A 14,179-nucleotide genomic window follows, 5' to 3' on the forward strand; every position below is an offset into this window, starting at 1 on the left:
CCACCACCATAGGAAACATTCTCTTCACATCTGCCCTAATGCATTTTGGTAAAAGGAACAATAGTACGAGTATTATCTAGATGGTGAGAAAATTCAAACATCAGAGGTGCAGCTGGACTTAGGAGTCCTCGTGCATGACTTCCAGAGGGTTAATTTACAGGTTGATTCTGTGGTAAAGAAGGTAAATGCAATGTTGGCATTTATTTCAAGGGGAATGGAATATAATAGTGAAAAGATAATGTTGAGCCTTTATAAGACACTAATCAGGCCACACTTGGAGTATTGTCAATAGTTTTGGGCCCCTTATCTCAGAAGTGATGTGTTGTCATTGGAGAGAGTCCAGTGGAGTTACACGATGAGATTCCAGGAATGAAGGGGTTAACATATGAAGAGCATTTGGCAGCTTTGGGCCTGTACTCACTGGAATTAAGAAGAATGCATGGGGTTCTCATTGAAACCCACCAAAGGGACTAGATAAGGTGGATGTGGAGAAGATGTTTCCTATTGTGGAGGGTATCCGGAACTAGAGGGCACACCCTCAAAATTGAGGGGTGACCTTTTAGAACAGCAGTAAGGAGGATTTTTTTTTAGGCAGGTGTAGGGGTTGAGTGGGATCCGAGATCAGCCTTGATGGAATGGTGGAGAAGACGATGGGCTAAATGGCCTAATTCTGCTCCTATGTCTTATGGTCTAAGACCTGCTGCAATTGCATTGCTTCCTCAGCACTACTTACTCCTCCACCTGTCTTCAAATTATCTGCAAGCTTTGCCACAGCCATTAATTCTATTATCTAAATAATTGACAAGCAATTTGAAAAGCAGTGATCCCAATACTGACCCCTGAGGCATACCTCTAGTCTCTGGCAGCTAACCAGAAAAGCCCCCTTTTATTCCCATTTGCTGGCTCCTACCTGTCAGCGTTCCTCTATCCATGACAGTATCTTTCCTGTAACACCATTTTATCTAGTTAAGCAGTCTCGTGTTGCACCTTATCAAATGCCTTCTGAAAATCCAAGTAAATGACATCCACTTCCTCTCCATTTTCCATCCTGCTTGTCACTTCCTCAAAGAATTCTAACAGATTTGTCAGGCAAGATTTACCTTCACAGACACCATGCTGACTTTGACTTATTTAACCATTAGTCTTCAAGACCTTGAAACCTCATCTTTAGTAATAAACCCCAATGCTTTCCCAACCACTGAGGTTAGGCTGACTAGACTGTAATTTTCTTTCTTTTGCCTTCCTCTCTTAAAATATTGGAGTGACACTTGCAATGTTCCAGTCCTCCAGGACCATGCCAGGATCAAGCGATTCTTGAAAGATCATGATCAATGCATCTGTTATCAATTCAGTAACCTCACAGAACTCTGTGGTATAGTCTGGCCCAGGAAACTTATCCACCTTAAGACCTTTGAGTTTGCCTAGCACTTTTTCCTTTGTAATAGCAATGGCACTCACTCCTGCTCCCTGATATTCACAGACCCCTGGCACACTGCTAGTGTCTGCCACAGTGAAGGCAGATGCAAAGTACTCATTAAGGCATTGGCGGCAGCACAAGGCAGTGAGTTCTTTCTCCTTGTGTGGGTTGTTTTCTTAAAAACAGTAGCCAGTGCACAGGCGTGAGAAGCATTCAAGGCATTGGCAGCACCAGAAGGCAGGCGGAGCACCACCAAACACGGTGTGTTCCTTCTCCTTGCGTGGAGGTTTTTCTTATTTCACAAACCATAAAAGAGAGTTGGCGTCGAGCGGAGCTGCTGTTTTTGAGTGGGTGCCGGAGTCAGAGTGGGAACTTAGAGGCTTTGACTCAAGAGGCTTCGACGAGCAGAGGCTGACACCAAAGAAACAGGTAAGAAGGTTAGGTTTTTCCTTTAGTTATTGCTAATTTGGTCATAGTACCGTGCAGGCAGGTTGGCAGATATGGCAATGGAATGCTCCTCCTGTGGGATGTGGGGAATTCATGGAACCTGATGACTTTACCTGCTAGATTTGGATGAAGAGCATCTGGGAGGCAGGGCAATTGATGGATAAGACTTTTGAGCAGGTGGTTACACCCAGAGTGCAGAACTCAGTAGATGGGTGACCACTAAGAGAGGTAAAGGGCGAAAGAAGTCAGTGCAGGGTTCCCCTGTGGTCATTCCCTTCAGCAACAGGTATACCCCTTTGGATATTGCTGAGGGGGATGAACTATCTGGACAAGGCAGCAGCAGCAGCATTGTGGTCGGCTCTGAGCCTCAGAAAGGTAGGGTGAAGTCATAGGGGACTCGATAGTTAGGGGAACAGATAGGAGATTCTATGGCAGCAAAAGAGACGCCAGGATAGTGTGTTGCCTCCCGGGTGCCAGGGTTAGGCTATCCCTGAGCGTTTTCAGAATATTCTTGAAGAGAAGGGTGAGCAGCCGGAGGTCGTGGTATATGTTGGTACTGATGACATAGGTAGGAGAAGGTAGAGGTCCTGTGCCCAGTAGGTTCAGGGAGTTGGGAAGGAGGTTGAAAAGCAGGACTTCCAAGGTGGTAATCTCCGGATTTCTCCCAGTGCCACGAGCAGGGAAGGTCAGAACAGGAAGATAGCGCAGGTGACTGAGTGGCTGAGGAGATGGTGCTGGGGGTAGTGTTTCAAGTTCTTGGATCATTGGAACCTTTTCTGGAGAGGGGGTGACCTGTACAAGTGGGATGGGTTGCACCTGAACTGGAGGGGAACCAATATCCTGGAAAGGAGGTTTGCTAATACTATTGGGGAGGGTTTAAACAAGATTTACGGGGGGGGGGGAACTGAAGTGAAGAGGCAGAGATGGGGCAGTTGGTGCACAAGTAGTGACAGCTTGTAGGGAGTTTGTGAGGAAGGATAGGCAGATACTGGAGCAAAGATGCACTCAGACAGACAGACTGAGTGCAATGATGCACTCAGATGGTTTGAGATGTGTCTGTTTTAATGCAAGGAGTATCATAAGCAAGGTGGGTGAACTTAGAGCGTGGATCAATACGTAGAACTATGACATTGTGGCCATTACAGAGACTTGGATGTCTCAGGGGCAAAAATGGCTGCTGAATGTGCCAGGCTTCAGATGTTTCAAAAAGGACAAGGAGGGAGGCAAAAGAGATGGGGGAGTGGCATTACTAATCATGGAGGGATTGTCTACTAAGTCAGTGTGGGTGGAAGTTGGCAACAGGAAAGGGGCAATAAATTCTACTGGGTGTTTTTTATAGACCCCCCCCCCCCCCCCGCCAATAGTAACAGGGATATCGTGGAGAAGATAGGGAAGCAGATTCTGGAACGGTGCAATAATAATAGGGTTGTTGTGATAGGTGATTTTAACTTTCCTAATATGGGGTGGAGTTTGTTAGGTGTGTTCAGGAAGATTTCCTGATGCAATAGGAGAAGGTAGGGTTTACTGTGTAATAGAAGGTAGGGTGTACATTTTTACTGTGTACTGTACCAGCAGTTTACAGTCGAAGTGACAATAAAAAGCGACTTGACTTGAATATGTAGATAAGCCGACTAGAGGAGAGGCTGTACTTGATCTGGTGTTGGGAAATGAACCTGGTCAGGTGTCAGACCTCTTGGTGGTAGAGCATTTTGGAGGTAATGACCATAGATCTATCTCCTTTACCATAGTGCTGGAGAGGGATAGGAGCAGACAATTTGGGTAAATATATAATTGGGGTAGGGGAAAATATGATGCTATTAGGCAGAAGCTTGGGAGCATGAATTGAATTGAATTTACTTTATTACTTACATCCTTCATATATATGAGGAGTAAAAATCTTTATGTTGCATCTCCAGCTAAATGTGCAATTCATAGTAATTTATAATAAATAGTATGTACAACACAACAGCCAATATAACATAGAAATACAATTGTATTAGCATTAATTAATCAGTCTGATGGCCTGGTGGAAGAAGCTGTCCCGGAGCCTGTTGGTCCTGGCTTTTATGCTGCAGTACCATTTCCTGGATGGTAGCAGCTGAAACAGTTTGTGGTTGGGGTGACTCGGGTCCCCAATGATCCTACAGGCCCTCTTTACACACCTGTCTTTGTAAATGTGAATAGTGGGAAGTTGATATCTACAGATGCGCTGGGCTGTCCGCACCACTCTCTGCAGAGTCCCGCAATTGAAGGAAGTGCAGTTCCCATACAAGGCAGTGATGGAGCTAGTCAGCATGCTCTCAATTGTGACCCTGTAGAAAGTTCTTAGGATTTGGGGGCCCATACCAAACTTATTCAACTATCTGAGGTGAAAGGGGCATTGTTGTGCCTCTTTCACCACAGCAGGTATGTACAGACTATGTGAGATCCTCGGTGATGTTTATACCAAGGAACTTAAAAGCTGTTCTCACTCTCAACCCCAGATCCATTGATGTCAATAAGGGTTAGCCTGTCTCCATTCCTCCTGTAATCCACAACCAGCTCCTTTGTTTTTGCGACATTGAGGGAAAGGTTGTTTTCTTGACACCACTGTGTCAGAGAGATGACTTATTCTCTGCAGGCTGCCTCATTATTATTTGAGCTGAGGCCAATCAGTGTAGTATCATCAAAAAAATTAATTAGCAGATTGGAGCTGTGGGTGGCAACACAGTCATGGGTATACGGAGAGTAAAGGAGGGGGCTTGGGACACAGCCCTGGGCGCTCCGGTGTTGAGGGGCAGAGGTGAGGGAGCCCACTCTTACCAGTGATCACTCTGCCAGTGATCTGACAGAAAGTCCGGGATCCAGCTACACAAGGCAGGGTGAAGGCACGGTGGGAGCAGATGTTCTCAGGGAATTGTGGCAAATTTTCAGGGAACATTTGCATGGCGTTTTGCATAGGTATGTTCCATTGAGGCAGGGAAAAGATGGTAGGGTAACAGAACTATGATATACAAAGAATGTAGAAAATCTAGTTAAGAAAAGGAAAGCTTACAAATGGTTCAAGAAACTAGGTACTGTTAGAGCTGTAGAAAACTACAAGGGTGCCAGGAAGGAGCCTAAGAATGAAATTAGGAGAGCTTGAAGGGGCCATGAGAAGGCCTTGGTGAGCAGGAATAAAGAAAACCCCAAGGTATTCTACAAGTATGTGAAGAGCAAGAGGATGAGGCGTGTGGGAATAGGACCAACCAAGTGCAATGGTGGAAACGTGTGCATGGAGTTGAAGGAGGCAGCGGACAACTTAATGAATACTTTGCTTCAGTATTCACGTTGGCAATGTGGGGATGACTTACAGTGGACTGAAATGCTTGAGCATATAGACATTAAGAAAGAGGATGTGCTGGTGCTGTTGAAAAGCATTGTTAGATAAATCACCATGACTGGACAAGATGTACTCTAGGCTACTGTGGGATGTGAGGGATGAGGTAGCTGAGGCTCTGGTGATGATCTTTGCATCATCAATCGGGACGGGAGAAGTACTGGAGGATTGGAGGGCTGCAAATGTTGTTCCCTTGTTCAAGAAAGGGAGTAGAGATAACCCAGGAAATTATACACCAGTGAGTCTTACTTCAGTGGTGGGCAAGTTGTTGAAGTTCCTGAGAGGCAGGACTTATGAGCATTTGGAGAGACATAAACCTATTAGGGATAGTCAGAGTGGCTTTATCGAGGGCAGGTCATGCCTTATGAACCTGATTGAGCAGTGGATATAGTGTATATGGATTTCAGTAAGGCATTTGATAAGGTATTCCATGCAAGGTTCGTTCAGAAAGTAAGGAGGCATGGCATCCAAGGAGACCTTGCTTTGTGGATCAAGAATTTGCTTGCCCACAGCAGGCAAAGGGTGGTTGTAGATGGTTCGTATTCTGCATGGAGGTTGGTGACCAGTGGAGTTCTGCAGGGATTTGTTCTGGGACCCCTCCTCTGTGATTTTTATAAATGACCTAGATGAAGAAGTTGAAGGGTGAGTTAGTAGGTTTGCTGATGACACAGAGGATGGGGGTGTAATGCATAGTCTGGAGGGTTGTCAGAGGTAACAGCAGGTGATTGATAGGATGCAGAACTGTGCTAAGAAGTGGCAAATGGAGTTCATTTTGGTAGATCAAATTTGAAGGCAAAAAGTAATAGTGGCAAGACTCTTGGCAGTGTGGAGGATCAGAGAGATCTTGGGGTCCGTGTTCATAGGACACTCAAAGTTGCTCTGCAGGTTGACAGTGTTGTTAAGAAGGTGTGTTGGCATTCATCAACCATGGGCCTCAAGAGCCGTGAGGTAATGTTACAGCTATGTAAGACCTTAGTTAGACCCCACTTGGAGTACTGTGTTCATTTCTGGTCACCTCACTACAGGAAGGATGATGCTATAGAGAGAGTGAGAGGAGATTTATAAGGATGTTGCCTGGATTATGGGTTGAGTGCATGTTGGTGAGAGTAAGCGTTCGGCACGGACTAGAAGGGCCGAGATGGCCTGTTTCCATGCTGTAATTGTTATATGGTTATATTGATTGGAGAGCATGCTTTATGCAAATAGGTTGAGTGAACTTGGCCATTTCTCCTTGAAGTGATGGAGAATGAGACGTGACCTGATCAAGGTATATAAGATGATGAGAGGCATTGATTAAGTGGATAGCCAGAGGCTTTTTCCCAGGGCTGAAATGGCTAACACAAGGGGGCATAGTTTACAGCGCTTGGAAGTGGGTACAGGTGGAATGTCAGAGGTAAGTTTGTCACACAGAGAGTGGTGAGTGCATGGAATGTATCTTCCTCCAATTCATCTAGATAAGCTCCTCTCTCATGCCTCTATAATTCCTGTGATTCCATTGTGATACTAATACATGTGACTTATGCTTCTCCCTCTCAAATTACAGTATGAATTCAATCATATTATGATCACTGTCTCCTGAGGGTTCCTTTACATTAAGCTCCCTAATAGGATCTGGATTATTGCACAACACCCAATCTAAGATGGCCTTTCCCTGAGTAGGCTCAAGCACAACCTGCTCTAAAGAGCCATCTCGTAGGCATTCAACAAATTCCCATCTTGTGATTTGACACCAACCTGATTTTCCCAATCCCCTTGCATATTGAAGTCCCCCATTACAATTGTGACATTACCCTCATGATGTGCCCTTTCCAGTTCCCTTTGCATCTCAACCCCACATCTTGGCTGCTATTTGAAAGCCTGTATATGAATCCCATGATTGGTTATTTTTAACCCTTGCAATTTCTTAACTACAAAGATTCAACATTCTCTGACCCTATGTTATCTCTTACTAAAGATGTAAATCCATCTCCTACCAACAGAGCCACACCACACACATGCCTTCCTGCCTGTTCTTTCAATACAAAGTATATCATTTGACGTTAAGCTCCCAACTGTGGCCTTCCTTCAGCCACGACTCAGTGATGCTTACAATGTCATACCGACCAATCTCTATTTGCGCCATGAGTTTGTCCACCTTATTCCGAGTGTGTATTTAAATACGGCACCTTCAGTCCTGCATTCTTTGTCCTTTTGAATTTTGTCTCTGTGGTACAATTTAACTCTTTGTACCCAATCATTGGCTTGTCCTTCCTTACGTTCACGTTACACCCATCATCTGCTTGTAAACCGGCTGGCTCATCCTCAGCTCTATCATACTGATTCCCATCCCCTTGCCATATTACTTTAAACCACTCCCAACAGCCCTAGTAAACCTGCCCACAAGAATATTGGGATTCAAGTGCAACTGGTCGATTTTGTACAGGTCCCACCTGCTCCAAAAGTGGTCCCAATTATCCAGAAATCTGAATCCGAGCTCCCTGCTCCAATTCTTCAGCAAAGCATTTTTCTGGCACCTCATTCTATTCCTATTCTCACTGTGATGTGGCACAGGCAGCAATCTCGTATTTACTACTTAGGAGGTCCTGCTTCTCAGCTTCCTTTGTAACTCCCTGTATTCTTTTTTCAGGATCTCCTTTTTCTTCCTACGTCATTGGTACCAATATGTACCACGACTTCTGGCTGTTCTTCCTCCCTTTTCAGGATATTGTGGACATGTCCAGAAACATCTTGGACCCTGACACTTGAGAGGCAAATTACCATCCCTGTTCCCTTTTCGCATCCACAATATCCCTATCTATCCTCCTGATTATAGAATCCCCTATTACTGCTGCCATCCTCTTCAGTTCCCAACCCTTCTGAGCCACAGGGCCAGACTCTGTGCCAGAGATATGGTCGCTGTTGCTGGTCCAGGTAGGACGCCCCTCCAAAACTACTTAAAATGGGGGGATGGCTCTTCTATCTGACGTACTCCCTTCCTTCTCTTAATAGTCACCCATTTATGTGTCTCCTGTAGCCTCGGGGTGACTACCTTCCTGTAGCTCCTGTTTATCATTGTTTCCCTAACAAGCTGAAGGTCATCAAGCTGCAGCACCAGTTACCCAACACGGTCAGTCTCCTCACAGGGTGGGATATGGGATCAGTTCATTCCAAAGAGGAAGAAAGATTCTAAGGGGAGTAGGAGGCGATCGTGGCTGACAAGGGAAGTCAAAGACAGTATAAAAATAAAAGAGAAGTATAACATAGTAAAGATGAGCAGGAAGCCAGAGGATTGGGAAAGTTTTAAAGAGGAACAGAAGATAACTAAAAAAGCAATACGGAGAGAAAAAATGAGGTGCGAAGGTAAGCTAGCCAAGAATATAAAGGAGGATAGTAAAAGCTTCTTTAGGTATGTGAAGAGGAAAAAATTAGTTAAGACCAAAGTTGGGCCCTTGAAGACAGAAACGGGTGAATTTATTATGGGGAACAAGGAAACAGCAGACAAGTTGAACAGGTACTTTGGATCTGTCTTCACTAGGGAAGACACAAACAATCTCCCAGATGTAATAGTGGCCAGAGGACCTAGGGTAATGGAGGAACTGAAGGAAATTCACATTAGGCAGAAAATGGTTTTGGGTAGACTGATGGGACTGAAGCTGATAAATCCTCAGGGCCCGATGGCCTGCATCCCAAGGTACTTAAGGAGCTGGCTCTAGAAATCGTGGACGCATTGGTAATCATTTTCCAATGTTCTATAGATTCAGGATCAGTTCCTGTGGATTGGAGGGTAGCTAATGTTATCCCACTTTTTAAGAAAGGAGGGAGAGAGAAAACAGAATTATAGACCAGTTAGCCTGACATCAGTGGTGGGGAAGATGCTGGAGTCAGTTATAAAAGATGAAATAGCAGTAACAGGATCGGTCCGAGTCAGCATGGATTTACAAAGGGGAAATCATGCTTGACTAATCTTCTGGAATTTTTTGAGGATGTAACTATGAAAATGGACAAGGGAGAGCCAGTGGATGCAGTGTACCTGGACTTTCAGAAAGCCATTGATAAGGTCTCACATAGGAGATTAATGGGCAAAATTAGAGCACATGGTATTGGGGGTAGAGTACTGACATGGATAGAAGATTGGTTGGCAGACAGGAAACAGAGAGTAGGGATTAACGGGTCCCTTTCAGAATGGCAGGCAGTGACTAGTGGGGTACAGCAAGGCTCGGTGCTGGGACCGCAGCTATTAACAATATACATTAATGATTTAGATGAAGGGATTAAAAGTAACATTAGCAAATTTGCAGATGACACAAAGCTGGGTGGCAGTGTGAAATGTCAGGAGGATGTTATGAGAATGCAGGGTGACTTGGACAGGTTGGGTGAGTGGGCAGATGCATGGCAGATGCAGTTTAATGTGGATAAATGTGAGGTTATCCACTTTGGTGGCAAGAACAGGAAGGCAGATTACTATCTGAATGGTGTCAAGTTAGGAAAAGGGGAAGTACAACGAGATCTTGGTGTCCTTGTTCATCAGTCACTGAAAGTAAGCATGCAGGTGCAGCAGGCAGTGAAAAAAGCAAATGGCATGTTGGCCTTCATAACAAGGGGAGTTGAATATAGGAGGAAAGAGGTCCTTCTGCAGTTGTACAGGGCCCTGGTGAGACCACACCTGGAGTATTGTGTGCAATTTTGGTATCCAAGTTTGAGGAAGGACATTCTTACTGTTGAGGGAGTGCAGCGTAGGTTCACGAGGTTAATTCCCGGGATGGCGGGACTATCGTATGTTGAAAGATTGGAGCGACTGGGGTTGTATACACTGGAATTTGGAAGGAAGAGAGGGGAACTGATTGAAACATATAAGATTATTAAGGGATTGGACACACGAGAGGCAGGAAACATGTTCCCAGTGTTGGGGGAGTCCAGAACCAGAGGACACAGTTTAATAATGAGTAGGCCATTAGGAATGGAGTTGAGGAAAAACTTTTTTACCCAAAGAGTTGTGGATCTGTAGAATGCTCTGCCTCAGAAGGCAGTGGAGGCCAATTCTCTGGATGCTTTCAAGAAAGAGTTAGAGCTCTTAAAGATAGCGGAGTCAAGGGATATGGGGAGAAGGCAGGAACGGGGTACTGATTGTGGATGATCAGCCATGATCACAGTGAATGGAGGTGCTGGCTCGAAGGGCCGAATAGCCTGCTCCTGCACCTATTGTCTATTGTCTTTTGTAACCGCATGGGGGGTGCAGGAATGGTCAGTACGTCACCTCACGGGGGTGGGGGGTGGTCAGTGCGTCACCTCACGGGTGGGGAGGGGATGGTCAGTACATCACCTCACGGGGGTGGGGAGGGGATGGTCAGTACGTCACCTCATGGGGGTGGGGAGTGGTTGGTACGTCACCTCACGGGGGTGGGGGGTGGTTGGTACGTCACCTCACGGGGGTGGGGGGTGGTCGGTACGTCACCTCACGGGGGTGGGGGGTGGTCAGTATGTCACCTCACAGGGGATGGAATGTTTGGTACATCTCTGAACGGGGCAGGGTTGATCAGTACATCACCATACGGAGTCGTGTTGATCGGTACGTCACCGCACAGAGTGGGAATAGTCAGTACGTTTCTGCACAGAGTGGGCCCGTTTCCGCACAGCATGCAGGGCTGGTCACTGTGTCTCCGTATGGGAGGTGGAATAGGTCTGTATATCGCCGCATGGTGAGGTGGTGGGGCGTGGGGGTGGTCAATGCCTCTCTGCACAGGGGTGGGTTAGGTCCGTATGTCACTGTACAGGGGACGGGGATGGTCAGTACGTCTCTACATAGCTCACGGATGGTCAGTACGTCTCCTTGTGGGGACACGGATGGTCAGTACGTCTCCTTGTGGGGGCAGAGATGGTCAGTACGTCTCCATGTGGGGACAGGGATAGTCAGTACGTTTCCATGTGGGGACACGGATGGTCAGTACGTCTCCTCGTGGGGACAGGGATGGTCAGTACGTCTCCATGTGGGGACAGGGATGGTCAGTACGTCTCCTCGTGGGGACAGGGATGGTCAGTACGTCTCCATGTGGGGACACGGATGGTCAGTACGTCTCCTCGTGGGGACAGAGATGGTCAGTACGTCTCCATGTGGGGACACGGATGGTCAGTACGTCTCCTCGTGGGGACAGGGATGGTCAGTACGTCTCCATGTGGGGACACGGATGGTCAGTACGTCTCCTCGTGGGGACAGGGATGCTCAGTACGTCTCCATGTGGGGACACGGATGGTCAGTACGTCTCCATGTGGGGACAGGGATGGTCAGTACATCTCCATGTGGGGACACGGATGGTCAGTACGTCTCCTCGTGGGGACAGGGATGGTCAGTACGTCTCCATGTGGAGACAGGGATGGTCAGTACGTCTCCATGTGGGGACAGGGATGGTCAGTACGTCTCCATGTGGGGACAGGGATGGTCAGTACGTCTCCTTGTGGGGACACGGATGGTCAGTACGTCTCCATGTGGGGACAGGGATGGTCAGTACGTCTCCATGTGGGGACACGGATGGTCAGTACGTCTCCATGTGGGGACACGGATGGTCAGTACGTCTCCGGTGCGGAATGGTCTGTGCATCTCTGCACAGGAGAAGGTGGCAGAGATGGACGGTATGTCTCCGCATGGGGATGGGGATGAACGGTACGTCTCCGTATGAGGCGGGGATAGACAGTACATCTCCGCATTGAATGGAGATGGTCACTAAGTCTCCTCGTGGGGACAGGGATGGTCAGTATGTCTCCACACGGGGGAGGGGGTCTGTGCATCTCCACATGGTGGATGGGGATGATCAGTACGTCTCCATGTGGGGGCATAAATCCTACCTCACTCATTGTACTGGGATTCTTGTGGAGGAAACCAAGAACATTTATAAACTAAGAGGAATTGAGTATAGGAGTAAAGAGGTCCTTCTGCAGCTGTACAGGGCCCTGGTGAGACCCCACCTGGAGTATTGTGTGCAGTTTTGGTCTCCAAATTTGAGGAAGGACATTCTTGCTATTGAGGGAGTGCAGCGTAGGTTCACAAGGTTAATTCCCGGAATGGTGGGACTGTCATATGTTGAAAGATTGGAGCGACTGGGCTTGTATACACTGGAATTTAGAAGGATGAGAGGGGATCTGATTGAAACATATAAGATTATTAAGGGATTGGACACACTGGAGGCAGGAAGCATGTTCCCGCTGATGGGTGAGTCCAGAACTAGAGGCCACAGTTTAAGAATAAGGGGTAGGCCATTTAGAACAGAGATGCGGAAAAACTTTTTCACCCGGAGAGTGGTGGATATGTGGAATGCTCTGCCCCAGAAGGCAGTGGAGGCCAAGTCTCTGGATGCATTCAAGAGAGAGTTAGATAGAGCTCTTATAGATAACTGGGTCAAGGGATATGGGGAGAGTGCAGGAACGGGGTACTGATTGTGTATGATCAGCCATGATCACAGTGAATGGCGGTGCTGGCTAGAAGGGCCGAATGGCCTGCTCCTGCACCTACTGTTTATTGACGTATTAGACATTGTCTGTGTGGATTTTAGAGAGATGAGGTCAATCTAGGCCCACTGGTGGGTAAGGGTAAGGGTCAGTTTGGCTAACATTGGCTGAGTCTGGTAGCCTGGGTTTTGTGTACTGACCTGTCTGTATCTGTTCCTATAGGTGAAAGTAATGCATAAACAACTTCTCCTCTTCCACAACGCCATCTCTGCCTACTTTGCGGGCAACCAGCAGCAGTTGGAGCAGACGCTGAAGCAGTTTAACGTGAAGCTGAAAGCGCCGAGCTCAGAGAAGCCATCCTGGCTGGAGGAGCAGTGAAGGTTCAGCGATAGGCAAGTGCGATGTTCCAGCATTAGTGGCAGCACCAAACAGAGGCAGCTGCATTAAAGAGACCAACACAAACACCTGTCCAAGGCTTGTCTGTTTGATCCAACTCAAACATGTTAGAAATTTAGGGAAATTTCCTCGTTGCTTCAAGTTGAATCATTTCCAGATTTCATGCCTTCATAATCTTCCTACAAAATATAACACTATGGAGCAATGGGAGAGTGTGTGACCCCCTCCCAACAAAGCCCTGGTTTGTACATAATCTGACTCAAGAGGCAGCTCTCTCTTGCCACTCCCCAGCCTCTCGGCCTTGCGCTATTGTACCAGGCAGGGTAGGTATCTCCCTACTGGCACCCCCCCCCCCCCCAACCTCTCGGCCTTGCACTGTTGTTGTATCTGTCAGGGTAGGCATCTTTCTCCTGCAACCCCCCCCCCCCCCCCGCCTTGGGGCTGTTGTACCTGGCAGTGGTGACGGTTCTCTCCTGACACTCCCTCTTTCACCACCCCTAATCTCTTAGCCTTGGGGCTGTCGTCATACCTGGGAATTGGGCAGTTTCAGTGGGCGCTGACTTGTTTGTTATCAGCTCCTTGTGGTGATGGGGTTCTCTGGTCACAACCTCTGTGGGCAGTCAGTCGGATCTGGTACATTTTAGTGCCGGGCTGCCCCATTGCAGGGGTGCAGGGTGGGGAGGGTTTGGCTTAGGCATAGACTGCCTCAGGTGGATATACACCTGGAGCTGACACAGACCAGCAGATGGGTGATTTCCACCGCTGTGTGCTAAGACTAAGGGGAGTTATGATCCACTGGTAACGGGATCCCTGGTTTTGGAATTGTTAGCAGGGTGTGGGTTCTGTGTGTATTAAAAATTATCTATAACTACATTTTCTGTACTGCGCTGTTTGTGATTATTTAAATTTATTAATATATAAAGAAACACATTCTGGTATAGGGTGGATTTACTGGAAGTTGGTCCATTGAGGGTTTGTGGGGGTTGGAGACAACTTGCCTCACACACAGTGGTCCCGTCCTAACAGTGGACTATTACATATTTCCAGAATTTTGTTTTATAATCTCATTATCAAGTGGGGCATTTTTTAAAGTTTCACTTCCATCACAATTGGAGGGATTAAACTGTGAGTTGCTCAATGTTGTT

At 47.0% G+C, this 14,179-nt stretch overlaps 1 protein-coding gene across 11 annotated transcripts in view; it reads left to right on the forward strand.

Moving 5' to 3' along the window:
* The window catches only part of LOC140727138 (arfaptin-2-like), a 142,256-nt gene extending 128,349 nt beyond the window's left edge, over nt 1-13,907 (forward strand). For all 11 annotated transcript variants that reach the window (XM_073044434.1, XM_073044433.1, XM_073044444.1 and 8 more), the window contains one exon: nt 12,861-13,907. In XM_073044434.1, the coding sequence (XP_072900535.1) occupies nt 12,861-13,016 (156 nt within the window). In that variant the 3' untranslated portion in view covers nt 13,017-13,907. The remainder of the gene's footprint in view (nt 1-12,860) is intronic.
* The last annotated feature ends 272 nt before the right edge of the window (nt 13,908-14,179 follow it).

The sequence above is a fragment of the Hemitrygon akajei genome, chromosome 4 (assembly GCF_048418815.1).
Source record: "Hemitrygon akajei chromosome 4, sHemAka1.3, whole genome shotgun sequence".
Taxonomy (NCBI): domain Eukaryota; kingdom Metazoa; phylum Chordata; class Chondrichthyes; order Myliobatiformes; family Dasyatidae; genus Hemitrygon; species Hemitrygon akajei.